Source organism: Mustela nigripes, chromosome 12, assembly GCF_022355385.1.
Source record: "Mustela nigripes isolate SB6536 chromosome 12, MUSNIG.SB6536, whole genome shotgun sequence".
Taxonomy (NCBI): domain Eukaryota; kingdom Metazoa; phylum Chordata; class Mammalia; order Carnivora; family Mustelidae; genus Mustela; species Mustela nigripes.
The window spans coordinates 128,726,239-128,753,916 of NC_081568.1; the positions used below are offsets into that span (position 1 = coordinate 128,726,239).

The 27,678-nt window shown below is 39.5% G+C and overlaps 1 protein-coding gene across 2 annotated transcripts in view; it reads right to left on the reverse strand.

The window, feature by feature from the left end:
• Positions 1-8,431: 8,431 nt before the first annotated feature.
• Positions 8,432-27,678, reverse strand: part of FBXL17 (F-box and leucine rich repeat protein 17) — a 504,101-nt gene continuing 484,854 nt past the window's right edge. For both annotated transcript variants that reach the window (XM_059418335.1, XM_059418334.1), the window contains one exon: positions 8,432-11,365. In XM_059418335.1, coding sequence (XP_059274318.1) covers positions 11,151-11,365 — 215 coding nt within the window. In that variant the 3' untranslated portion in view covers positions 8,432-11,150. The remainder of the gene's footprint in view (positions 11,366-27,678) is intronic.

The following is a 27,678-nucleotide window of genomic DNA, read 5'->3' on the forward strand; positions in this document are numbered from 1 at the left end:
AAACGCTTTCTCCCTAAGATCAGGAACAAGGATGTCAGCTCTCACCAAGTCTATTAATATTGTATTGGAGCTTATAAGCCAGTGCAATAGATCAACTACAGGGATTAAAAGGCATAAAGATTAGAAAGAAATAAGCATTATGTTTAATTACTGCAATTTTTTGGTTTAAAAAATCCTAGGAATCTGCAAAATAACTAAGATGTAATAGTAAGTTTAGCAAGGTTGCTGGATGCAAGACAATGTACAAAAATAAACTGCAATTCTATAACCTAGTAATAAAAGTTTTTAAAAAATTTATATTCTACTTAGAGTAGCATCAAAACATAAAACACATAGGAGTGATTTTTAATAAAAACAGGGCAAGACTTCTGAAAAATACAAAATATTGAGAGTAACTAAAGTAGACTCTGATAAATTGAGAAATATGTTTATGGACTAGAAGACCCAGTATTGTTGATAAGTCTATTATTCTCAACTTTATCCAGACTTTGAAATAAAACCCCAGTTAAAGTTCTAATGGACCCTCAAAATGGCTAAATTTAAAAGATTGATAACATAAAATGTCAGTCAGGTTGTGGAATAATGGGAAATCTCATTCATTGGTATTAGTCATAGTAGAAATATGTATAACCAATTTAGAAAACATTTGATAGTACAAGGTCTATGTGTGTGTGTATATATATATATATATATATATATATATATATATATATATTCTATCAGTCAGCAATTCTACTTCTCGGTATTTACCCAAGTAATGTCACTCCTAGGAATATATACCATAAAAAGGGTTGTACAAAATTATTTATAGCTGCATTATATATGGTAGTCAAAAACTGGTACCAAATCAAATATCTATTAACAACAGAATGGAGAGATAAATTGTGATATATTCATACAATGGACTACTACTCAGCAACAATGGATACACACAATAGCATGGATAAATCTCAAAAACAATCGTGAGGAAAAGACCTCAGACCCAAAGAATACATACTGTATTCTTCCATGTATAAGATATTCAATAAAAGGCAAACACAGTATGTGACAGAAATCAGAACAGTGCTTGTCTGTGGTGGGGTGAGAGTATTGGGGAAATTTCTGGGGTTGTATATACACCTGTGTATACATAGACAGAAACACGTATGTATTATATGTATATAGTTTTTAATAAATTGTATATCTTGTTGGCAATGCTTGTTACAAAAGTCTACACCTTTGTCAAAGTGCAGAAATGGTACCTTAATATGTGTGTATTTTATTGTAGGTGAATTACACCTCAAATGAAAAAAACATGAGTTCTCATCAGTTGTCTGTTTTGGTGTGAGCAGGCAGAGGAGAAGCCCACTTATCAGCAAAGTCAGGACAGCTAGCTGGCCACTTAATTGAAAAGTTTATTAAAATAATCATTTAAGGGGCGCCTGGGTGACTCAGTGTGTTGGGCCTCTGCCTTCGGCTTGGGTCATGATCTCGGGGTCCTGTGATTGAGCCCCACATAGGGCTCTCTGTTCAGCGGGGAGCCTGCTTCCCCCTCTCTCTTCGTCTGCCTCTCTGCCTGCTTGTGGTCTCTCTCTCTCTGTTAAATAAATAAATAAAATCCTAAAAAAAAAATTTAAAAGTATATATGTTCATATAGTATTTCAATACTTTATTTTAATGTAAAACAAATAAACATATATCTCATATATATACACTTATATTAAGATAAAACACACACACATACGTACATACCTTCACTGGCTAATCTTTTGATATATAGGTAAGGCCATTTTTCTTTGATTTGTGTTCTACTTTGTCATTCTTGTATAAATCATCACCACAACACATCATCTATGATTTCGAGTGTCAATTTCTTTAAAAAGGAATAAGAAATTAAATTCAGTGTTGAAGCAGTCTAAATGCAAACTCCTTCTAGGTTTTTATAATTTTTCCCACATTCTACATCTTGTGAGTCCTGTCACTGACTTAAAGACTTTTTTTTTTTTTGTGCTGCTCCTTCCATTTCAATTTCCAAATCATTCGACTTTGTTTTCATAACAGAGTGACAACTCTCTTTTTCCATTCTTATTTGATTTGTTTATATCGTATTTAATTTAACTGCATCATCACAATAACCATACAATCTTGCATTAAGGCACTGCTCAGATCCCTGTAACTTCTCATTTAAGCCCAAGATAATGGCCTCCTTCCACATCCATCAAGATGTAGTAAGGTCACAGTCACGATAAAGTCCATGTAATAACAGAAGGTAAAGCTTTGTCTTTTTTTTTTTTTTTAAGATTTTATTTATTTATTTGACAGAGAGAGATCACAAGTAGGCAGAGAGGCAGGCAGAGAGAGAGGAGGAAGCAGGCTCCCCGCCGAGCAGAGCCCGATGGGGGACTCGATCCCAGGACTCTGAGATCATGACCTGAGCCAAAGGCAGCGGCTTAACCCACTGAGCCACCCAGGCGCCCAAGCTTTGTCTTTTTAATCTATAAACCTCTTCAAGGGTCCCTCACCTTCCTTGCTCTCTTTGCCTACCTTTTGCCCCACCAGCTAAAATTCACAGTGAAACTTGGATACTTGATACTTTCACACCTTTCATGTCTATGTTCTTTCTTTTCTCTGAAATGGAAAGGCAAACATTGTTTAGAGATCTTTACAAGCATTTTTTCCCTAAGTGGCCACTAAATATAATAATATGGTACCCAGCTTTTTTAATATTCTGGAGAATGCAGACTACAATACTGATAAGATACCCCTATAGGCCCTTCGGAAGCAAATGAGTGGTCATGAAGAACTTCCATCCTCTGCCGGGGGAAATGTGAACTGGTTCACTCTTTGGAAAATGGTGGAGCATCACCTAATCAAACTGAAGGTACGCAAATACTAGCACTTACTCTTCTAGGTCTGTGTCCGGAGATGTGTGCTCACACCTGTACAAGAATGTTTTTGGCAGCAGGATTTGTAATTGTCCCAAACTGGAAGCAAGCCAGATGCTTTTTCTTTAAAAAAAAAAAAAAAAAAAAAAAATTTTTTTTTTAAAGATTTTATTTATTTGGGAGAGAGAAAGTGGAGAGAGGTCAGAGGGAGAAGCAGACTCCCTGCTGAGCAGGGAGCCTGATGTGGGACTCGATCCTGGGATTGCAGGATCATGACCTGAGCCAAAGCCAAAGATGCTTTTCAATAGCAGAATGGATAAATGGTAGCATATCTACACAATAGAATATTATGTAGCAATGAAATGGTATGAACTAGAGGTACACACAACAAAATGGATGGATCCTAGAAACACTATCAAGTAAAGAAAGGAAGGCACAAAACAAAACGCAGAGTACGATTCTTTCATATAAAGTTCAAAACCAGGCAAAACCAAATTACAGTTTTAAGGATGCATACAGGTAGTACAACAAAAATAACAAGAAAACTATTTCCATAGAGGCCAGGATAGTGGTTACATTTGAAGGTAGGGTGATGCTTGGGCCAGGGAGGGGGTCCTTGAGGAAAGGACTGCTAGGGTGCCAGTCGTGCCCTATTTCTTAACCTAAGAAGAACTTCCATCACAGCCGTATTACAACTTTACAAATATGTGCTATATTCCCTGTTGTGTTCACAGCAAAATGTTTAAAAATAGTGAACGTTTAACATAATTCATTTGATTCTTCTTGTCACCATCATTTTCCATGTCCCCAATTCCATGTTCGGGGATCGGTTTCAAATATATCATTCGTCCTTAGAGGCATGAACAGTGTGATCACTAATTTTCTTAGATTCTTTGGTTAATGATAAGAACGAACTATGGCTAAGAAGAAACAGGAACAGTAACATTCATCAGCAGGAAAAAGAGGGGAGAAGGGGGCTATCATTCGTTAGTAGACATTTGAGCAAATTCAGTCATTTAAGTGATCTAATAGAGATATCTAATTTTCACATTAAACCCAATTATTGAAGTTATCTGTAAGTGTGCTTCCTAGTATTTGTCTCTCCAAATCCAGTACAGTAATTCAACTTTTGATTTGGAATCAAAGAAACATTAATAAAAGCTTTTATCGAAAGCCAATTATCAAGATGCCTTTTTTTTTCACTCAATAAGTGACTCAGTTGCAAGATGTTGCTTATCATTTCTATTAGCAAAACCAGGCTTGCTGAGATATTTCCACTTATTTTGGTATGATTTATAAAAATTACCCTTGTCATCACCACCCAAGACCATCAGGGTTCATCTTGTTTTTTTGTTTTTTTTTTAATAGCCCTTATTTTTAAAAAGCCCCTCTTCAGGCACTAATTTTTCATTTTCCATTATGTTGATTACTAAAAATTTCAAAGAAAGAACAGGAAGTTGGCATTGTTTATGATTGGATTTTACACATGAGCACTCGATCATGTATACACACACACATACACACACACGCACACAAGGACTACAGTCACACCACTGGGAGATTTTAGGCTAGGAAAATGAACTCAGTCAGTGCCCATCAGCCTGTCTAGCTGTACATTCCCAGGCCACTCAATGTTAATGCCTCTCACCTCCAGATCTCTCAAGCAATGCCAAACTGTGGGAAAAGTGCATGAAACCTTTATCCATCAGGAGGTGAATAAAAGAGCCAAAACAAACACTTGCCCTTTGGTTGTTTCTCTTTCCTTGGGCTAATGGAATCCATACATAGCTTTATTAGCCAAGCAGAATCATAAAAAAGGGATGTTATTTGGAGTTCTTAGAGAGATGATTTTAGTTTGCTGAAAAAAAAAATTTTTTTTTTTTTTTTTCTGGAGATGGCTGTGTTTCAGGGACCGAAGAAGTTATATTCCTGCATTTGTAACTACAGAATATATCAAGAAACCACAATTAATTTTTGTCAGCATGATGCTCCAAACAAAAAGCAACACAATATCCACAAATGGTAGCATGGGTAAATAAATAAATTACGGTTTATTCATATAGTGAAGCGGATAGACTCGACCCTAACTGTTCATTTCAGCTATAGGTTATCACATTATCAGACAAGTCTCTGCATTACTAAGTGGTTTGAAGCCAGATTTATCTGTGTAATTAAAAATGAAGTGATAATGAAAGGGTCCCCCACTGCTTTACAAAACAGTGTAGAGGTCCTTTGATTCCTGTGGTAATGACATGACAGATATGCCACAAGAATTCTCACAGCTGTCTCAGTGCCACATGGACAGCTGTTCTGCTTAGAATTCCAATGATAGTCGGAGAGAAATCAGGAAGTTGCGCAATGCTATGCTCCCAGCACAGGAGAGGAGAAGGGTAGGACCAACGTGTGCCCCACCGCTGCCACCAGTTTCGACATGGGATTGTGTAAACTCTGCTTCACACAGAGCTAACCTCCACTACTGAACTGGTAGGTTTAGCAACTCTTGATAACCAATTTAAACAAGGTATACTCCCTTTTCTCCTTAAACTTTAAATAAAATCTTTGACACAAAATAATTTTTTACATAAACATACATTCTGAAGCAGATTAATAAAACAAATACTGGCGGAGCCCCTCTTCAATTTATAAAAGAGAACCTACAGATTCAGTAGAAGTCCTTTGCATCAGGGCACCTGGGTGGCTCAGTGGGGTAAAGCCTTTGCCTTCAGCTCAGGTCATGATCTCAGGGTCCTGGGATGGAGCCCTGCATCCGGCTCTCTGTTCAGCAGGGAGCCTGCTTCCCCCCACCCTCTGCCTGCTTCTCTGCCTACTTGTGGTCTCTGTCAAATAAATAAATAAAATCTAAAAAAAAAAAAAGAAGTCCTTTGTGTGGTCTTGCAATCCTAACTCACTGTCTGCTCCTCACAAAGATTATCACCGCTCTGTGGATTTCCAACTGTTACCTTTTTCTTTTTCCCTTTTTATAAATACATGTGTGTCCCTAAATAATGGCTTACATAATTTTGCTTGTTCTCACTTGATTCTAGGATAGAACGCACTTCGGGTTTTCCTCCTACCATTCAGATTATTCCACCTTCATTCCCTTGCTTTTCCAGCCTTGCAAATCTTGGAGCGCCTGAAGACACCATCCTGAGATCTCTTTCTAGCCAACCTAAGGGGTTATGATGATCACAGACAGGTTTGTGGTTTTTAATGCCACCTATAAACCTCTCTTCTGAACCTCTCTTCTGAAATCCTCTCTCCTATATCCAACTCCATACACCACCTATTCACTTGAATGTCTAATAAGCCCCTCAAAAGTAACTCTTCCAAAACTGAGCCTTTGATACTCTCCTCCAACATTTTTTTTCTTCTCCACAAACAAATGGAAACTCCATTATCTCTTTAAATATTGCCTGTCTCCTATTCTATTTTTCCATCTGCAAGATTAGATAGATAGGTTGGAAAAGTCTCACACTAGGTCCCATGTGTCTTAACCTCTCAGTCTTCCACCTGGAAATTATCCGCACAAAAGAAAAAAGACTATTTTTTTTAACTTCCTTTTTACTTTATTCAGATCTACCTTTCAGTTTATAAATTCTTCCCTTAGCTGATTACCACTACTACTCAAGCCTTCTATTTTAATTTCAATTATTACATTTTTCCTTTCTAAAAATTCTATTTAGTTTTTTAAAAAATATATCTGTTCATTTTTTGATGGTTTTTTTCTTATATGTTTTAAATACCATATCTTTGAATATACCAAACATTTATTTTGTACTGTGTATTTGAAAATTTAATATTGAAGCCTTTGAGGATGGGGGTCTATTGCTTGTTTTTTCTTGCTGACTTGCACTAGTGTTGACTTATTTTCTGTTGTTCTCTGTGATTTTAGCTTGTGAGTTTATATTTACTGCCTCTCTATTTATGGGGGTTCTTTTAAGGCCTGGATTAAAGGGTATCTTTCTCAAGGGATGATTTTTTTGTCTGCTTTTCTTAGGCAATGAACCCTTTTAAAAATACAAATAAGCAACACAAAATATGCAAATAGTGTAGATTCAGGTACTAAACCATGTGACTGGTAGCCAGTGGCTATTAATTTTCAAAAAAAAAACCTTAAAAAAGAGAACAAAAAAACCCTAAACCCATGAATAACCATGGCTGAAAATGACAATTTTCCTTGCTATTTGTGTCTTCAATTTGTGTTTTATTTTTGTTCACTATTTGTAAAAGGGTATTGCCTTTCAGGATTCTGGCTTTATGTGAGATGAACTCTTGATTTCTTTCCCTGTTATTCACTGACCCGAAGTTTTGTGAACAATAGGCTCCCATATTTTGTTAGTTTCTAGGCTTCTCTAGAGATAGAAGTTTTAGCCTGCATCAGAGTCATCCAGGATGGGAGATTTTCTAAAATACAGACTGCATGCCGTTAGTCACAACCACTCAGTTCTGCTGTTGTAGCATAAAAGCAGCCACGTAGAATACATTAAAAAAATGCGTGCAGTTGTAGTCCAGTAAAACTTTATTTACAAAAATATGCATCAGGGCATATTTGGCCTGGGGCCAACGTTTGCTGACCCCTTCTTTAGACTGATGTTCTTATTCCGTACCGGGTCACAAGGGGTTTCTTTTGCTTTCTTGCAGGCATGTCTAGTCAGTGAAAAGGGCTTAAAAATATGAAATACGAAATATAAAACTGAAAAGTTTTAGACGTTACATAGTAGAAATTCTAGCATATGGACAGAAATAGAAGTCCTGCATTTAAATTTCTACTTGTTGAAAGAATTTAGGGCAAGACATTTTAAGAAATCACCTTTCCTACAAAGTCTCGTCTCTCCAGTGTCGAAGAGGAGTTTATGGTTAGCCCTTGTTTCTCTGTCGAGGCTTTTTCTACCCCCTGCCCCTACAGAATACATACTCTTCTACTTGACTTGGTTGCCTCAAACACCCTGAATTTGCTGTGCTGTCTCATACTCTCATGACTTCGCACACATTTTTCCATCTTCCAGGTTGTTCTCCCTTCCTTCCCACAGCAAGTTTGGTAAATTCGTGTTATTCCTTCAACCCTCATTAAAAGGATCTCTTCTGTGAGGCTCTTCCTTCCCAAAGCTGCTACTGTCTCCTATGCGTTCCCTCTAATTATGCCCACTATTTCACCTATTGTACTCCACTGTTACTGCTAGATTTCAAGAATGTCTCTTTGCTAGGCTATGAGAAACTCGAGCATGGGAATGAGTTTTATTTATCATTAAATGACCAGTGCCCGGCCCATGTTTTTTACTCAATATATTTATTTTATTTGCTTTTGAAAAATTGAATAAATGGCTAAGCAAATGAATGAGTCTTCAGGGAATGGGATTTTAAACAAACCACTTGTTTAAGGTTTTAATCTATCTCAGTAATCACTGACCAAATTAGAACCTCCTAAACCCAGGCTTGTTTATTATTCTGGTTAGTCAAACCTACATAAAGTCAGGAGTGAAACACACAAGGACATGGGCCACTGCATGCATCCCACCCAGCCAACACCAGGGAGGCCATTTATTGTCTCTAAAATAAAACAAAAGACACAGTGTTTTGTTTCTCTTTTATTGCAACCCATTGCAAGGTCAAAAGATTCACGGAAATATAGAAACTACAAACTGGGTGAATTTCCTTTATCCACTCAAAAAGACATTAAAGACAAAGGACCAGAATTTTTCACTACAGCAATATATTTCATAGTCTTTATTCTGAAAATACTGTTGACATTTTGGAGAGGATAAAAAGCCCTGCATTAAATGTGTTCACATGTATTTATGACATTCTAAGCAAAACAAGAAACTCTATATTGCCCAGAAATCATTTTAAGCCTCATTTCAAAGCATCTAATGAGAACACATTCAACAACCACCACAGGATCACTCAAGGTGATGCTTTTTTTTTTTTTTTTTTTTCCTGGTTGTTTTTTTGAGATTAATGCTTTGAGGCTGGATATGATATTTCTACAGATTTCTACAAATATACCAAAGCAGTTTTCCAGGTTATGTTGCATCAGGCTTTCTGGATTAGTCAACATCTTAAGGAATAAGTGCAAGTCCCCCACCCTCCCACCCCCCACGCTAAAGCATGTTATAGTGCTGTATTTTAGATTCAAACAATGCAACATTAAAAAAAAAATCAATTATACACTTCTGAAACCGTTTGACAACCGAACTGTAACACTCTGAAGATTATGACAACTTTGAACTGAAATGGCACCATACCTATCATCAATGACTCTCCCTTCTTTTGTCTTTTTTAACTATTTAAAATATAGTGTGACATATATAAAAATTAAACTTTTGTTTATTCACTCAAGCTACTATTACTATACATACTGTCTTATAAATTAGTTTTGGATTAAAAACCAGTTAAAATATTGTGAATTAAAATATTTTTTCAGTGGTGGGGAAATGAATATGAAAATGATACCAATTGATGTGCAAGAAGAACTTTTTTATTAATAATAAACAGCTTTTTTTTTCCTTACACAAATTTTATTCCTTTCAAATTAAATTAGTAACCTATGTAGTGATGGAAAAAATACCCTTGGTGCTTACTAACTAGATTTTCTTAACTGATTGGGATTAAAAGCAAAAAACATGCCACATCACAAACATGTTGACATAATCAAAGGAAACAGTGTTTACAAAAAAGGAGTCATTATAAATAAGTGAATGGTATTTGAATGTAAAGCTATATTTTGTTTCTTACAGCTAGTATCATTTTAACCATATTGGGACTTACCGAAAGTGAAACTCAAACCTGGTATATCTGTTAAAGACCAAAAAACCAGTTATGTCCACGTTGGGGAAGAATAAATAGCAAACTCAAAAGGCAGGGTTTTGTGTCTAGCTCTACTATGAAAGATAATCAGTCTTTAGCTTAAAAAGGCTCCCTGCTGTCTTGATTATAAATCTAGACACAGGAAAGTTTACTTGAGCCTGAGTCCCTACTATGAATTAATTATAAAGATGTGTGAAATCAAAACATATATTCATTTACTGATAGACATTGTCTTAACTGAAAGCTGACGATCTTTAAACAAAGAAATCCTTATTTCTGATGAGTGTAAACAAAATCTTAAGGAAAAGATTTTCTTAATTTTTCTCTTAACTCATACATTAACCAGCAATAGATCTTTATAGTAGCACAAGAACTATTCAAAAATAACATGCATATATCCAAAAAACCTGTTCTAAAGCCCAAAGCAAAGCAAAAAAAAAAAAAAAAAAAAAGATAAATCAATAGAAAGATTGTCTACTTATATCTCACTCATTAATCTTCTATTCATGTGACTACCTCCAAATCTCAGGAATATATTTTCATAATTACCAAAATTAACAAAAATAATTAAATGATCTGTAGGTTTTTTCTTTTTAAAATAACTGCACACTATTAATTACATTGGTGCCTTTAATGTGGATAATGCTAAGATTAGCTCCAAATATCATTAAAATATATTTGGACCAGTTACTATCCATGAAATAAAAACTAATACAATGTTAACATAAAACTTAAGTAAAATATTCAGGACTCAACAGAACACATTTGCAGAATAATGAATAATTAACTTTTGTGAGCTGGCCAGGGGAGTTCAGATTGCTGCCTCCACATAAAAAACTTCACAGAAGGCTTTATTTTCTCTAGTCCCTACCTCACCTATAGACAGCAAGTCAGCTCCTGCAGGTAGACTGAGGCAGAGCCACAGAGGATGACATGTTCCCTCAGGGACCTGGAGGAAGGCCCCTTCTGTCAGAAAACGATGCAGAAAGAAACTGCCCTGGAGTTCATGCACACGTGCTCATGTACACGTAGAGGAGGGGGTGTGAGAACCTATATGTGTGGGTGTGCCTACAATTTCGCAAAGTACTGGTTTCCTGGTTTCTAATTAGTGCAACATCACTTCTGGTCTGCTCATCATCAGGAGAAGTGCACGATTCTATCTCATCAAAAGAGAAGGCACATGCCTTCCTGTTGGGGCATCTTTAAGAGGCAGTAATTAGAAGATCAAAATAATAGACCAAAGTTTTTTGGTTTTACGGTAAAAAAAAAAAAAAAATTTTTCCTTTAGAGAAATAAGCCTTTGAACTTAAAAACTAAAGGTTCTGTGGCTTTCGAAATCTTTAATTTTTAAGTAAAATAACTCCTAGCTCACCTGGGAACAAATAGCAGTTGCGCTTATGCTATGCAGTATGCAAACAAGACACAAACATACACACTAGGGTACACCCGTAGACATGGAACAGTTAAAACCTTTCCAAGGGATCACCCACCCCAGATCTCCAATTGCCCTCCACCCTGCTGAATGATCCGAGTGGACGAGCGCATGGACAGGAGTGTTAGGAGGAAGCGGCAGACATGTTGGGGGTCCACCCCATCTGATAGGCTCTCTCCAAGGTCCTCTTGCAGTCCTGCAGCACGGTGCTGAAGGTGATGTGGGGGTATTGCTGTACCAGCTGTTCCACCGTCACTTCGTTGACCTGCAACCACAGAAGAGCTGCCGTCACGCACACAGACCGCTGAAACCGCCAGCTGCCCACGTCCTCGGGCGTGCTGTCAGTGGCACTGGGAACCCTCACCCTCACCCTCAGCAGCATGAGAAAGCGTTTTATAAGTTACGTGTTCCTTTTTGTCTGACCTTCCTGATTTCCTAAGTACTGGCGTTCAGTCACCCTTGGAGATTTGGAGATTTTTGAAAAAGACATGAGATATCAAGAAATCAAGTGTGTTTTCTAGAAGCACAAATGGTGGTGACTTACTGAGAGCTTAACAATACCCATGGAAAAGCTAGTGCTTGGGAGGAGAGGCAGTGGTACCATAGCATTCTTATGTGCATTTGACTTCATCATCGACCCGACAGCTTCTTTAGGATAAAACTGCAGCTTGGTACAGAAGATCCACAGGATTCTAGATAGAAGTGTTGAGGAAAATGTTTATTTTTCTTTCCTTTAAATGTTAAGGTATTGCAAACTTCAAGTCCCTTTGTGAAAAGGGCTGAAATGTGAGGAATCAATAATTAAAACATACATGGCTGGCAGGTCAGGGATGGCCCCAGTAGACCTTAACCATCAAAGATACCACCTTGATTCTTGATTAGACAAGGCAATCAGACAGGCCTAATTAAAACTAACACCTTTACAATTGCTGTGCTGTGAAGGGATTAATTTGTCAATTATTTTTAAGCTGATTGCAGTTCATATCACAGAAGTAGACAGCTTCCTTCATCCTTTAGATAAATAAATGATTAACCTAAGAACCACAACTTTTAGGTAGCTTTATTTAAAATCTTTATTGAACACTTGGGCATTTTCAAATACATCAATATTTCATTTATCCTGAGTAAGCTGGTCTGAAAGAAGGTGCTTATGATACACAATTTTATGCTCCCTCTCCATGTCTGTCCATTATCGGAAAAGATCAGGACCACCAGGAAAAACCTAAAACAACATCAAACCCTTGCTGTTTGCTTTGAAAGCCTGTTTGGGAGTATGATGACCATGACATTCAGTCATCTGCACTTTTCTGAAATAACATGATGTTTTCTGGGTGATTTGGAAAACTATGTTATATATAATCTTTTTTTTTTTTAAATTGAGAATTGATATTTCAACATTGCATTGATGATAATTAATCTGTCAGAATACCTCTCTATTCAAGACTTGTTTGTATTTAAATCAACTTTCGTTCCAAATTCAATCAAACCATGTAGTTAATTCTTTTTTTGTGATATAGATACAGTGTATAACATTGTTTTCAAAAACAAGAAGAAAATAATCTTAAATAAAAAGGAAAACCTGATATACAAGATAGAGTTGAGAAAATGAACTGAAGGCCTCAAGAGGATTTTTAAGCAGTGTTTTTAATTTTTTAATTTAAACTTATGCTCTAAGTCTTGCTTGAGTTGAGGCAGCTTATAACAGTACAGATAAAAGCTCATGTACCATATAGCCCTGCCTATCTCTCTAGCATATTTTTGATACTCCAGTCACCTGACATAATTTCAGATCATCAAAATATCCAAGTTTCTTCTGGTCTCAGGGTCCTTGCACATGTTATTCTCTTTCCTGGAATACTTTTTAATCCACTTTCCCCTAAAAACCCCTTCTTTATGCCTACTTCCTAGTTGTTCTTCAGTTCTCAGCTTCAGTGTCATTGTCCCAGCAGACTCTGACTACTGCCCTATCCTTGCTCCCCTTCTGAAGCTAGGTAAGGATTCCGGATTATTTATTCTTTCGACATTGCCCACTCTGACTTCATAGCACTTACAAAGTTAGTTTATAATTGCTTCATTTAATATCTCTTTCTCCTGCTCCAATGTACAATCCACAAGAGCCAAGATCATTTTTGTGTCCCATAAGTCAGGCCTAGTGATTAGTGAATGAAAGATAAAATAAATACCAAATAATAAAGAAAAAATAGAAACTCAAAGCAAGGCAAAGCCATACACTAATATATTAATCACAAAGACCAATGATTCCCCGGGGAATTCCTATTTGGCTCAGGAATTCCTTTCTTCAGAAGTCTTCCCTAAGCAGGCCTATCTCCCAGAGAGGCTGGGGTAGGTACCCCCTTTCCTGTGCACCTGTGGTGGGCACCTTGCATGGTTTTTCTTGACTTAAGCACTCTCACGTTGCAATCATCTCTTTACTTGCCTGTCCCTTCCACCTGAATATAAGCCTCCGGGGACCAGGGGACTGCCTTTTATCTTTAAGCCTAGCAAGCTGCACCTCAACATGGAAAAGAAACATGGCAACTGTGGTTCATACCATGGACTTCAGAGTCAACCAGAAACAGGCTAGAACCCTGGTTTCACTTTATTTCTTCAAGATTTAGTTTCCTCAACTGTATACACAGGAAAAAAGTACTTAAGTAATAGGATTGTTATAAGGATTAAGTATAATGATATGCTTAACATTGTGACTGACTTAAAAAGGTCCTCAAGTGGTAGCTCAATAACCAATTAATTCATGATATGTTAGGGTGACCAATTCTCTATAGTGATGCTCAATATTGCTCAATTTCTGAGATATTTCAGAAATGAGCTCTGATAACAATCGTTGTAATGTTCAAAATAAAATCATCACAGGGCAAGAGGAACCTTTAAAACGTACTTCATATACAAGCAGAATCTATTATATCTTATTATTCTCTGTGAGAGATTCCAGAACTTTCCTTAATAAAACAGTGCAGGCTTTAAATATCTACTTTCGGAAAAATCCTCCCTTTTCTTCACCTGATGCTCCCCATTCTATTGTTAGTTTACCTTCCTCCCTCCTGCCATCAACAAACCCGTAAGGATGCAGTTCCCATTAAGAAAGAAATGAAGTCACTTGGTCAGAGAGGATGCCCAGAAAATCTACATTGCATCGCAAGGGAAGAAAGTGTGGTCTGAGCTGCTTGATATTCAAGGAACAGCTACCTGAAAAGAGATGATGAAGAATGGAGAAGAAAAGACATTTAAACCCACCCTAAAGATGGGGACAGGCTTTGGTGCTGTATCTTTTCTAATCTACACATGGGCCCATATAAAGTCCTCTACCTACGACTGACAGGCAATTGTTTTGGAGATCCAATTTTTAAAAACAGAAAATATCTCTATGGGATAACTGTTTTACAGGGATATAGATACAATTCACCCTAAGCAAACTTGATATGTGATGATATGCACATCGAAGAGGGGATAATTGGCCACTTGGTAAAGTCGTCCACGGTGAGGTTAATTTACTTTTTCAGCTCTCCCAACATCTTTTATACATCCTTTGATTTACCAAAATTCATGTTACCTACTTCTTTTGCATTAAGTAATGTCTACCTGTACCTGGGAATACAGAGTATATTAACTCTCTGGCTTTCACAGGCTATGAGCGAGAACAGACAGTAACTTGGCTTCATATGGCTCTATGAAAAGCAGAACAAATAATCCTCTGCGGATATAATATGTCTTCTAAGCAATCTTTTTGCTAACTGTGCTCTGTAAATTCTAGAAAACAAAGCAGAGGGGAAAATGCAAATGTTCCATGTTGGAGCTTTGTTGGGCAGAAGCTATTCAGGGGAAGTACATGTGTTCCCTCTAGGGAGGGTTCTATCTTTTCCTTATAGTGTCTCCTGGCGATAGAGTGTGACAAATTTTATACTAAAGTTATTTTCATTTACTCCTCAGAAGTACAAATTATGCTCACCTCTTTGTATAGAATCCATAAGCACTTTGGTGTCTTAGAGAAAGAGTTCGGTGTAAGACACCAGGAGGGTCCAAATCATTTTAAATCGTTACGCCTACATACGCATTTCTGCAGACATTTTGTCATGCACAAATCTACTGGCTAGAATGAAAAGAACCGTTCTCTGTTCCAACTCACAAAATGTGTGTAATATAAAAAAGGAACGTAGATGAATTTTTTAAAATTTCCCCATGATCCCTGGTTTTCTGTATTCAATTTCTTTTCCTCTTGCTGAAAACTATCAATGGCAACTCCTATATTACACAGAAGATTTGAAAAATGCAGCCTATCTTCCTAAAGAAATATGCACTGGTGTCATTTGAAGAAATTACTGTGATTAAAGGGAAAACAGTGTGTACCACAGTTTTTTTTTTTTTTTTAAATATAAGAAAGATTGGATTTTATAGTTCTCTCCAAAGACTGCATAACCATAATTTACATTTTCAAAATTATTATAACTCTTTTCAAGGTAGTAGCAATTTGTCTGGTATTTTAATCTATTTTGAGTTAACATCTATTAGCACTTTTTGAAAATGTGAGGTAAATTGCTATGCTAATTAAGGTAAATCACACCATAGTTTCATTCTACTGCTGCTGCTACTATGGAAGGGTGAAGAGAGAACCTTCAGAGCTTCCGAGATTCAGCTGAACTAATTTATCTAGACCATCACACTGCTGTTTCACCTCCTTATCAAAATTTTCCCCAGAAAGTTCCAGCTATGTGTAAGCCCAAGCCTGAAGTAGCTCCCTAATGATACCTACGGTTCAAAAAAATACTATTTCTGATAAAATTTGCTGAAGAAACCATTTATATTATGTGATTCTTATTTCCTCTTTGCTTTATGTTTTTAAAATAGGACATGTTTCTTGTGAGGGAGGAAATATTTGACACCTGAGTATATCAAAATCACACTTATGAATATAATAACCCACCTAAAATCACTTTTTAAAAAATCACTTTTTTCTAAATGGAGAAACTTTCCCTGCAGAAAGTGGCCACTACTGAAAATACCATTACCAATAACATGTATTGTGTTATCTCTAGACTGAAAGTTCCTTCACAGCAAAGAGTATTTGAGTCATCCCTTTGTTTTCAGTCCTATGTACATTGCCCACTGTATTCTTACCCCATTAGATTATGAGCTCAAGAGACAGGAGTTTCCGTTGGTTTTGTTCAATGCCAAATCCCTAGCACCTATCGAATGCCTAGCACCTAGTAACGACTCAATAAATATTTGTTGGCTCAATTAATGCAGCGGTCATTCAATGAATAGGTATTGAGTAAACACAGAAGCACCGGTAAGTACTGCGCCAGACATTGTGGAGGTAAGCTCACCTTGTTCCCAGACTGTTCCAGCTACAGTGATGGCAGTCTCTAAAGTCTTGACATTATGGCGGCTCCAAACTCCTTTCATCCTTTGAAGCTCATACCCAAGGTGATTCTTTGTGCTACTCTCCTTTCCATGTGACATCTCGGGGTGCCTCTTTCCAGATACACCTTCCCTGGGGTTTCCAAAAGTTTTACACAGGAGACCAAAGTAGCTCATGATGGTGGTTCAGCCATTTTTGTTGGGTCATGCTGCTGTCAGGCAGTACTCAGGAAATACCCAAGCTGTGCTTCAGTTAAATGATGGTAGCCTTCCTTACTGGAGATCAGTGACATATGATACTGGTTGGATAACACCGAGAAAGATGTTTATGGTCACTAGATATGAGCCGGTTTCCAAAACTTTGCAAAAACCCACATGGTTCAGAAGATTTAATGCTTCTGCTTACGGCATCAGCACCCTGCTTAGCGTGGCAGACCCAGGAGGGCCCCACAGAAGAATCTGAAATTCTGTGACATTTAAGGTCCCTTCTCATATCACAGTTATCTGGTGGTGGAAGGGGAACTGTGGGCACATCTCCTGACTCAGAACAATGCTATCTCCTGTAATTTTTGGGGCTTCCGTAATTCTGTCTTCACTGTTACCTGGGGGAAAATGGCAACCTGAGGAACTTTTTATCGTTGTTGATTTTGTCATCATGGTGGTGTTAGGGATTTGTCATTCCAGATAGCACAGAAGTAATACTCAAGCAATCATGAGTGACTCATGGTAGAGTCTCAGACAAGGAAAAATTCTGTGACCCAAACTGTCCAATGCACTCCACTGAGAAACACTGTGCTCAACAGAATTAAGTACTCATGTGGTAGGGGACAAATCAAACACATTTCTTCTCTTCAGCATGGTTTACTTTGGCAAAATACTTGAACATAACTTGCTCATTTTTCATCCTAATGCCCAATAAAGGCAAAACAAAAGCATGTCCTCATCCTAGCATGGAGGGAACGGGAAAAGCATTCAATGAGCATTTACAATTTTCCAGGCAAATAAGCATTAATGTTCCCTATTACAGGTGACCTGTGGCTCAGAAAGAACTGGTATTTCACACAGGGTCATGCAGCTGGTAAATAGAGGAGCCAGGATTTGAATCCAGGACCCCTAAACACGAATGTTCTCTGCCTTGTGCCGTGTTGGCCCGGCATACAGATAACAGAGCCTGACTGGGACCTAAGCGATCACCTGCCCCAGTAAAACATTCACTGACGTTCAATTTCCATCTACATGACAAAAAATGACTTCAATTTACATAAAAATATATTTCAAAGTTCTTTACAATGTTTTCAAAATGGCTGCTCTGTGCAATGTAAATTCTAATGGATCTCCCATGGCTTGGGGAATATTCTGTTGTGGACTTGTAGTTGCATAAGACTTTGAAACATGACAGAGACGTAATGATGCTGCAGGACAGACAAGGGACCTCCTAGCAGGGCACACAGGCCCATGACATAAACAGGCACTGCTTTCTCTCCAGTCCCCGGCCCATCAAAACATTTTTCTGTGTCCCAGAGGTACAATGACCAACATGACAGATATGGCCCCTGTCCTCTGGGAACAGGGAAAATTGACAACTACACAGCCACAGCAAAGCCTGAGAAGCCCTTTCTAGGGGAAGTGCAGGTGGCTGTGGACAGAGGCAGCCAGCCTTCTCCGGGAGCGTGGGAAAAGGCTTTCCGAAAGAAGTGGTATTTAGTTGAACTTCTGAAGGACAAGGAGGCATCAGCCTGTGCACGTATGTGTCAAATACACACATATTATTCAGGGAAGAAAGGAAACCCATTCGTGCGCCCGGAAAACAACTCCACTCTGTCCCTTACTTTGTAAGCTTTGTTAAGGCAATGTTTCTCCAGCTCACCTAGCAAACTCAAGGGTATAACTGAAGTAGATCTTATTTCACGTGGCTCTGTTCTGAGGAGAGGAGGGTGAAGAAAATGAACCCCTCAATCTGCAGGGGGAAGTAAGGAACCCACAGCACATCTGTGAAGGGGCTGCAAATAGCACACTCAACTCCTCTCTCCTAATTCAGGGCTCTTGCCCTCACGCTGGTCTGTCATTCTTCACAGACTCCCTGGGCAATGTCACTCACTGCTAACAGCCCCAGCGGCTGACTCCTGGCGGCCCAGAGGCAGAGTGTTGTCTGTCGGGCAATCCACCTCCAGAATCTGCTTCTCTCTGACTTTCTTGGCTCTCTGGGAAACTGTACTGGTTATCTGTGGAACCTGGCATTCACAAGGTGTAGCAAAAGTCATCATGGACAATGCATATTCAAATGAGGCCCAATTGCTCTTTAAGCAAGTGCCCACTGGCCCCAAGACGGGCACTATCAAAATGGATAAATGAGGGTAATGTAAATTCTAGTAATACATCAGATTTCCATGTAAATGAGATGAGTCATCTCAGTGCAGTTTAAAATATTTTAAATAGGATACTAAGAAAAGAATAAAACAGCAGATGATACATTGATTTTCCTGGGACCCTGCACAGCCAACACCATGCGCCAGGTTCTCTTCAGGGATTCCAATTCCTTCCCTTGCAGCAGGACTTGTCATGTCCCTGTTTGGGTGATGTGCTGTGTCCCGCTGATGCTGCTCTATGTTAGAACACAAGGCCCAGAACACCAAAAATTGGGAGTGACTACACTCTCTCACTTCACCTTTCTCTTCAGCGGCAAAGCCAAGCCTCCCAGAAGTCTGGAGGAGGATACAGCGGTAGCTTGGTAGGCACGAACAGACTGTGGGCAGAGCCCACAATGAAGAGAAAGGGTCTTCCCCAGACTGGTGAGGGCTGTGAAAATGATTCTAGGTGTGAGCCAAAGCACCTCTCCTTGTCTCTACAGGCAACTTCCCATTCTTTTCCTTCCCTCCGCCTCTCTCAGTCAAACCAACGTCCTTCTCCATGAACTCCACAGTAACTCATACGTAACAAATGTTTGATATGTGTTTCTGGACTTGGGAGGAGTTAAACCGTGTCTGCAACCACGAACACAAACAAGCATATAGTGGATCTCAGCCCAACTGCTCACTAGAATCACCTGAAGATCTTTTAAAAATCCTGACACTCAGGTCGTATCCAGACTGACTGTATCTGAATCTTGGGAGAGGGGATCCCACACACCAGTAGTTTAAAGCCCTCCCTCGCCCCCCGGAGCACCCCCCCCCCCATTCCATATTTCAATGTGCAGCTCAAGTTGACACCTACTGGTCTGTAGCTTTCAACTGAAGAGCCTGTAGGCGGGCACAGGTAATTTCTGCTCTTGGGAATCTGAAGGCAAGGCCTAAATAAACTAAGATCACTTAAAGATAACAAGTGCGCCCTTGCCTCCCACACTGCCCTCTGCATTAATGTGAGTCAGGGCTTCTGGAGAAAGAAACTGCCGCTCCTACAGCTTATTAGTCCATCATTTTACAAATACTCATCACTATGTGAAACAAAAGGTACATTTTTTTTTAAGATTTTTATTTATTTATTTGACAGACAGAGATCACAAGTAGGCAGAGAGGCAGGCAGAGAGAGAGAAAGGGAAGCAGGCTCCCTGCTGAGCGGAGAGCCCGATGTGGAGCTCGATCCCAGGACCCTGAGATCATGACCTGAGCTGAAGGCAGAGGCTTTAACCCACTGAGCCACCCAGGTGCCTCAAAAGGTACATTTATTTGAATGCGGTAAAAACAGACTAGTTTCCTCTCCTTCAGCATCGATCAGTACTGGGACTCTAGTTGGGCATAGTCAAATAAGGTCACCTTCTCACCTTCCCAACAGCTGATGAAAGGGAAGCCTCCCTTAAACAAAGCTGTCACATGGGTGTAGGCGGTGCTTCCTCAAGGGACCACCCATGAGGTGGAAGTATGGGGCATACACGACTACATATTTAATAAAATTTTAAGAAGAAAACCAGATAATCTTATTGGAGACTAAAGGCCATCTGCTGAAGATGGGAGTCAACTGACCGATTATAGGCCACCCACAATGCACTACGCTTCATGCATGAAACTCGTACTACTGACCTGAGGTCTTTAAGGACGTATTTTTTTTTCTTTACAGAGAGAGGTAAGAAATATCACTCTTGGGTGGCAAAAAACTCATCTGAAAGTCCCAAAGCATAGAAAGAGACAGATACTGAGAGTGCAATGAAGCTGACCGAGGCGGGCTCATAAATTCAGTCAACTTTGTCAAATACGGTCATTCCATTTCAGAATCTGCAATGATTGGAAGTGCTATGCTCTGTCAATATCACAACAGGCCTGGCTTCATGCTGTCTCTTTTTCATGAAATGTGGGTTGCCTGTTAACACTAGCATTGCTTTCTATTCACTTGAATTAGCACAGCGAGAAAGCAGCAAAGAACCTGGGAGGACGAGGATCACAGAAACGCCTGCAGTGTTAAGTTGAGAATCGGGGCTCGCCAACCTGAAGCCTCTAATGAGAGATGAGTGTGACAGGAGTCCGACAACCAGACTGTCAGAGAGAGAAATTAGTGACATTTTCATTCCCTGTTCCACCAAGCAATCTTCCACCAAGGAGGATGTTTCAAGTCAAGTGTAAGCTCTATGTATAGCCTCGTGTCGTCCATTCAGAAGCCACAGACCACTGGCCTTGGAATTGACCTATGACACAAATCTACACACTTTTCTTGGGTATAGATTTGCATGTGTGGCACAGATGGGAACCAAAGCAGACCTGTGTGGTACATCAAAATGGAGAAGGCCACTTGGGGAGTCATCTGCGAAGCTCTAAATGGTTCAGCGAAAGACTGACTATTTGAGAAACACTGGGCCCTAATAAGATAATTAATGTAGTCACTAACTGAGCAGTAAGTGCAATGTATTTTTAGAACACATCTGGGTGTTTCTAAATTCAACTCTTCAAGTTAAGCTGAAAAACACAATCGAGAAAGAAGACTCTCAGAACTAAAAATGTCTTTTCTTTGATGTTTAATGGGTTTCTTGATTTCAGTTTTTATTTTCTTACAAAAGCCTAGGGCAGTGGTAATCACCAGTGGACACCCAATGAAAAAAAAATCTTTCTAAAAACGGCTGTTTCCATCAGGTAGAATTGATGGAGGTGACCTGTTTTCCTAAAACAAATTTATTACCAACAAAAATTTATTCTACATAAAAGTGATCTGTAAATCTGTAGATGAGAAAACCTAAAAACAGGTGATATTTTTGGTGCTCAGAAGAGAGACTCTACATAAATCAGAGCATTTTGGGGTTAGGCTCTGAAGGGATCAGAGTCCAATCATACAACAGATGCCTGGACTCCATCTGTGACTCTCCCGAGCCCCAAGGGCTTTCGGCTACACTCGGAATCCCCCAGTTACAAAAACTGGTATTAAATCCAAGGTATCATCTTTCTTAGTCATTTTTTTCCCTCTGTCCAGATAGTTTTTTAAAATGGTTTTATTGATCTATTTGACACAGAGTTGAGAGAGAGAGAAAAAGAGAGAACACAAACAAAGGAAGCAGGAGGGAGAGGGAGAAGCAGACTCCCTGCTGAGCAGGGAGCTTGACTGGGGGACTCGAACCCAGAACGCCGGATGACCTGAGCCAAAGGCAGACACTTAACCACTGAGCCACCCAGGTGCCCCTCCAGCTACTCCTTACAATCTATAAAACTATTAGAAGGAGGTGGGAGCTAATGTTTTTCAAACTTGCTTGTAGCTATATAATACCTGGGCAAACCAAAGTAACAAAGAAGCAAACCAAATAAGTAAACTAAATGAATGAACCAATGAAAGTGTTTGAAGTTAGACGTAAGGACCAGGCCCCCTGCTCACTCTGTCATTCCAGAGCCTCCTCAGAACCTTGGAGCTACACAGAATGCAGAAGAGAAACACAGCCCATCCCCCCTGCCCCCACTGCCACTGATACATGTTTGTTTAGTAACTGTTATGTACCAGCCACTGTGGCAGGCTCTGGCAAGACAACCTAGAAGCAGAAATCCATGGATCTTATATTCAAATGAGCAAGAGAGGGATGGGGAGGAGGAAGGTAAGCATTCACCGTCACAGCAAATAAGAGCTAATGTTTATTGCTTGCTAAGGAACTTTCCATACATTAACTCATTTAATCCTCTCCATAGTTTACAGGAGAGGTATTATTTTTATTTCCACTTCACAGATGAGGGAAGCAGCCCGGGAGATGGAAATAGAAAAGCCAGGAGCATGGTGACATTGAAGGCAGGAGAAAGCATTCTCATGAAAGAGGACATGGTTACCACAGTGATGCAGCTGGGATACGAAGCAAACTGTGGACAGAAGAGTGGCCACTGGATGTGGTGATGAGGAAGTGACTGGTGATGCTGGAAAGAGCAGAATCAGCAGAGTGGCGGAAACAGAACGGCAGAGGACCTCGGCTGAAGGCAGATGCAGGGTCAAAGCAAGGTTCTTTATGCAAAGGAAATATACTTTGGGATACCATTTCTGACAATTAATTTGCAGACTCACAGGACACACTGTAATTGCCTGCTTGCTTGTCTGTTTCCCCCAGGAGGCTGTGGGCTCCATGGGGTAGGGACTGTCTCATTCACTGTTTTTTCAACCTGTCACCTATCACAGTGACTGGAACACAGGAAGCGACTCAGTGGAGATTATCTTGAATAAAAGGACAAAATATATGATAACTATTGGGGCAGGGGAGAGAGTTTAGATTTCTTCTTGAAAAACTACTTGCCAAACAAAATTTTCCCTGCAAACCGGCTGCTGAATGGCTGGGTCTCCCATGCAGGCTAAGCCAGTTCCTTCCAGAGGGGTAGTCATCCCCCAGTCTCCTAAGCCATGGCAAGCTGTCCTTGCTTCTACTGTGAAGTCAGGTGCTTAGGAGTTCTGGGATCTAATCTGAGCCTTGTTAAGAAACTGCTGTTACCTTTTCTACTTCTAAATTAGAAAAATAATATGAACCTGAAACCTAATTCTTTCATATAATTACTTAAGCCAAATCAAAGTTCCAAGGAGATTATTTACTACAAAGCAATGACGCTCCCAGGTGCCTTCAGGCAAACTCCAGCATAATATTCTATTCACCCGACAGCATCTGGGGGATAGCAGACCCTCTCCTTCCTTTCAAAAAAAAAAAAAAAAAGATTTCACTATACATCAATCCCGTAACAGAAGTGAACAAAATAGAAGCAGTTACTTACAGCACACTCCCTTAAAAGGTTCTAGGGGAGATGTCAATTTTCCTGAAGAAGCAAACCAAACAAGTCTCAGCCTGGACATTGTGTGGCCATCTAACCTGGCAAGTCTTTACTCTGTTCTCAAGAAAGGACTGCGACCTACCGGTCTCTGAATTTCTTCTTCCTTTATAAGTATGAGTGCTATTTAATGGGTTTTAAGTATGAAAAAAATAGATTCTACTTGTTCCTGAGAACTGCTACGTCTCGGGGCTTAGTTTTTCTTTGTAAGATATTAGCATGTGAATTTATATTCATGGATACAATCTTATGAACCAGGTAGTTCATGTCATGGTTAAATATCACACACAAGGTTCCAGAACAGATATGTATATGAGAATAAATACGGTAGTAGTCACAGCTGACATTTACTGAGGGCTTACAGCATGTGTGACACTGGGCTGAGCACTCTGTGCCAATAGCTCATTTAATCTCAGAACAACCCTATGGAGTAAATACATTGCAGTTTTTTCAGGCGGTGAAACTGAGGCTTTTAGGGATTAAGCTGTCCAAAATCCCACAGACAGTAAAGTGAAGTTAGTAGAATCTGAAAACACAGCAGTCTGACACCGGTGCTCACCAGTTTAACTTCTGCCGTAAAAGCTTCATGTTGTGTTTCTTGCCTTAATACCGAAATACAGGGAAGGCCTTTTGGGTGAATAGGACTGGAAGAGGCGGCGGTGGGAATGCTTGGCTGCTTTGAGGTTGCGAGGTAACCTCTGAATTCTAGCTGATGTGCTTTTCTGTTTCAATTACCAAGAATAATCAGGAGAGAGTTGTAAAAATGAGTTTTAAAGTGTTCCTATGCGAAAATCACCTGGAGAAACTGTTTTATCAGCAAAAGGAACAAGATGCTGATCCTTCAAGGGAAGGACTGAGGTTCAGATTTTCGAGGCCCAGCCAGGCTCTTTCACCGTTTTTCATCTTCCCTCTTCCTCTGAGGACACGACGGTGGGCTGTCCGGGTAATGGTCCTGTCTCCCAGGCCCCGGATGGCACAGTCAAATACAGTCAACACCACTCCTGCCTTATTAGGACAGAATACTTTGTTTTTGTTTTTGTTTTCACTGATAAGGCATAAATTTTCGATTTTCAGTTTTGGCTATGGGCAGTCTGGAAACAGCTGTGCATGCATTGCAGGGGAGCGGGGAGTCCCCGCAGGTACACACTTTGTTTCATGGCTGAATTGCTACCAAAACAGTTCTGGACACAGAGCCCCACAAATTATTTTTCCTTTAAACTGATTTTTCCAGTTAGTTCTGTGTATTAGTTACAGAGTCCTATATTATTTTCCCCATAGGGCTTTCCTGCTCCTGACTCCTAAACAAGCTGATAAAAACTCCATTTTCTCCACAGAAATATTTAGGTGGTTGAGGCTTTCTCTTACCATAATTACTTCCTGAAAAACGCAGTGGTCAATTTTTCCCTGAATATTTTTACATTAAATGGGGCACACTAAAGTTGGCCCTTGATATTTTAAGGTTGTAAAGTAGATTTCTGGCTTTAAGGAGATGACTGGTTTCTATTACTTGCTTTCTGTGTTGGCTTCTCATTGATTTGATTAAATCTTTCTACCATTTAAATGAGGAACTCTGTGTGAACACAAGAATTTATTATGACCTGAAGAAATCTTTTCTTACTGAAAGAAATAATCTATTTCACTCCTCAACTAAGTACTTCAGGAATTGGAGCAGGTGAGGAGAAACTGGTCTCGGCAATGGCAGTTTGATGAGAAATGAATTAATTCGATTATTTCCATGGTGTGGATCAATAATAGTCAGCCTCACAGAGGCCCCTGGCCTGAAGGCAGCTGGATAATCAATAGGATCACACAGAGGCCTCTCCTCCCCCTGCAGCCTCTCTGATCTTTTCTGGGCGGACTCTTCACGCCTGTGTAATTCTAATTTATGTCAACTAGAAATCAAAGAAATTCCAAGAGGCTTTGGTCATAGGACATTGGGGTGGACCTTTCAAAATCTATTTATGTCTATTCCTTAAGTAATGTGGCCCCCACGACCCTCCCGGCACCTCTAGAGGCCAAAGAGAAGGAGCCTCCTGACAGAAGCTACCTGCTCCAGGCAGAGGAGCAGCGTGAGGTAAATCGAGGCACACTTTCTCCTTCCTGTCTACAACTCTGCAGGGACATAAGAACAAATAAGCATTTTTAAGCAAAATGCTTTGCCAAGAGTGGCTCCCTCAATAACGCTCTTTAATGATACCCCAGACGCTGGCATTTTCAAATCAAATGAACAGTGTATAAAATTAGTTCTGCATGAAGTTAAAAAAAGAGAGAAAGAGAGAGAGTGAAAGGGAGCTTTTAAAAGCTCCAGCATTTCTCCATCCAACTGCTTTTCACAAGGGTTTGGCATTTGAGAATTGCTACATTTATGATGTTATTCGCTGCTCATAATTCAGGCCCGCTGTCTCCAAACTTCTGTATTAACACACACTGCAGAGGTTCCCACCACGACATTTTATCACCGAGGTTTTCCACACCAGCCAGGCTGCCTCTGGCGAGGTCTGGTTTCTCAGCCAGTGCCATGCCACTGGGCTCCCTCCCTTCTCATCAACCCTGTTACCCCAAACATTTTTCATTAACCTTGAACACTGCATTTCCATTTGCCCTACAGCTTTCCCATGATTTTTTTTTTTTTTTGTCCTTTTCAGTTTTGTTCTCCATCCAAACTGCCTTGTAAGAAAGGAAAATATCACATTATTAGAAGAAATGGATCTATAGGGAATCTAGAGTTCTAGAGGATATTTTATTCTGAAGATCTGAAAATGATTTCTATGACCAAAGCCATCGAACGTCTATAATCATGGAAAGCAGAGTCAACATATCGCTCTTATTAGAGTCCCGTTGATTATACAAGCAGTTTTAACTAAATCACCAAATAAATGCGTGTTAAGTTGATAGGTGATTTCGGGTCAACTCTAATTCCCAAGGTCAAGTAAGCCTTTGAACAGTCTTTAAGAATATAAGTTCACCCCAATTCATCAAAGCCGTCTCACACAGCGTTTTCTTCTCTTGGTTCTTACAATGCACTAAAGTTTAGGAGATTAAGTGGCGTCGGCTTTAAAACTCAAAGTAATGCCTCTAACATGCTTATCCATCCAGCAATCGGAACAGCTTCTCAAACATGGGCTTCTTAATGCACTTCCTAATTTTACAAGTGCTCAGGGAATGCTGCGTTTGAGGAATGGCTGGAGGACTCCACCATGGGAGTCACCAATGTTGTGGCCAGACACACTCACTGCAGTTTAGCTGAGACGTTGTCTGACAATCTAAGCATACGTTGCTTTCACTGTGAAGAATACATTGAATGTTTCTCTTCTGTTCTTTGTTTACCAAATGAAAGAGAGAAAGAGGGAGACAGAGGAAAACACCTTTTCCTACAACAAATGCATTTTGTTACTCTTTCAATATCTCAAAAGCCCAAGTGAGGAAAAAAGCTCAAGCTTGGTAAAATACAGCTTCCAAATTAAATATAAGTGGCCCCAAATGAAACTGGCTGCTTGTGAGAGAAAATATTACTTGCCCTCAATATTTCACAGAACCACAGGATCACAGAACTCAAGCCTGGGACACACAGACATCACTGACGCCATCTCTCCCCAAAGCAGGATCCCAGCGACAACATTCCTGACAAGGGGGTTAGTTGTGTAGATTGTCAAGGCCTCTTGCCTCTCCTCTGTCACCAGTTGGTGCAGAAAGGGGAAGAACTCAAGTTGGCGAGTTATTAATAGTTAGCAAATTTGGTTAGGTTACAAAGAGAAGGCCGATAGACCCAAACCAGTTTTGTTCTTAATTATTGGTTGGCACAGTTGATCACACTGAGATAGGTAATAGGGTCTTTTTCTCCATATCTTGATCATGATGTCTCTGTGTTTTCTATTTCTATTCTTATTTTTCTCCATTATTATTACTTTTTTGTTGTTGTTGTTTCCCTGCTTATTGAATTGTCTTATCTTCAACTCAGCCTCTTTTCCCACAGCAAATCTTTCTTCATCCCTCTGCCCAGGTCTGT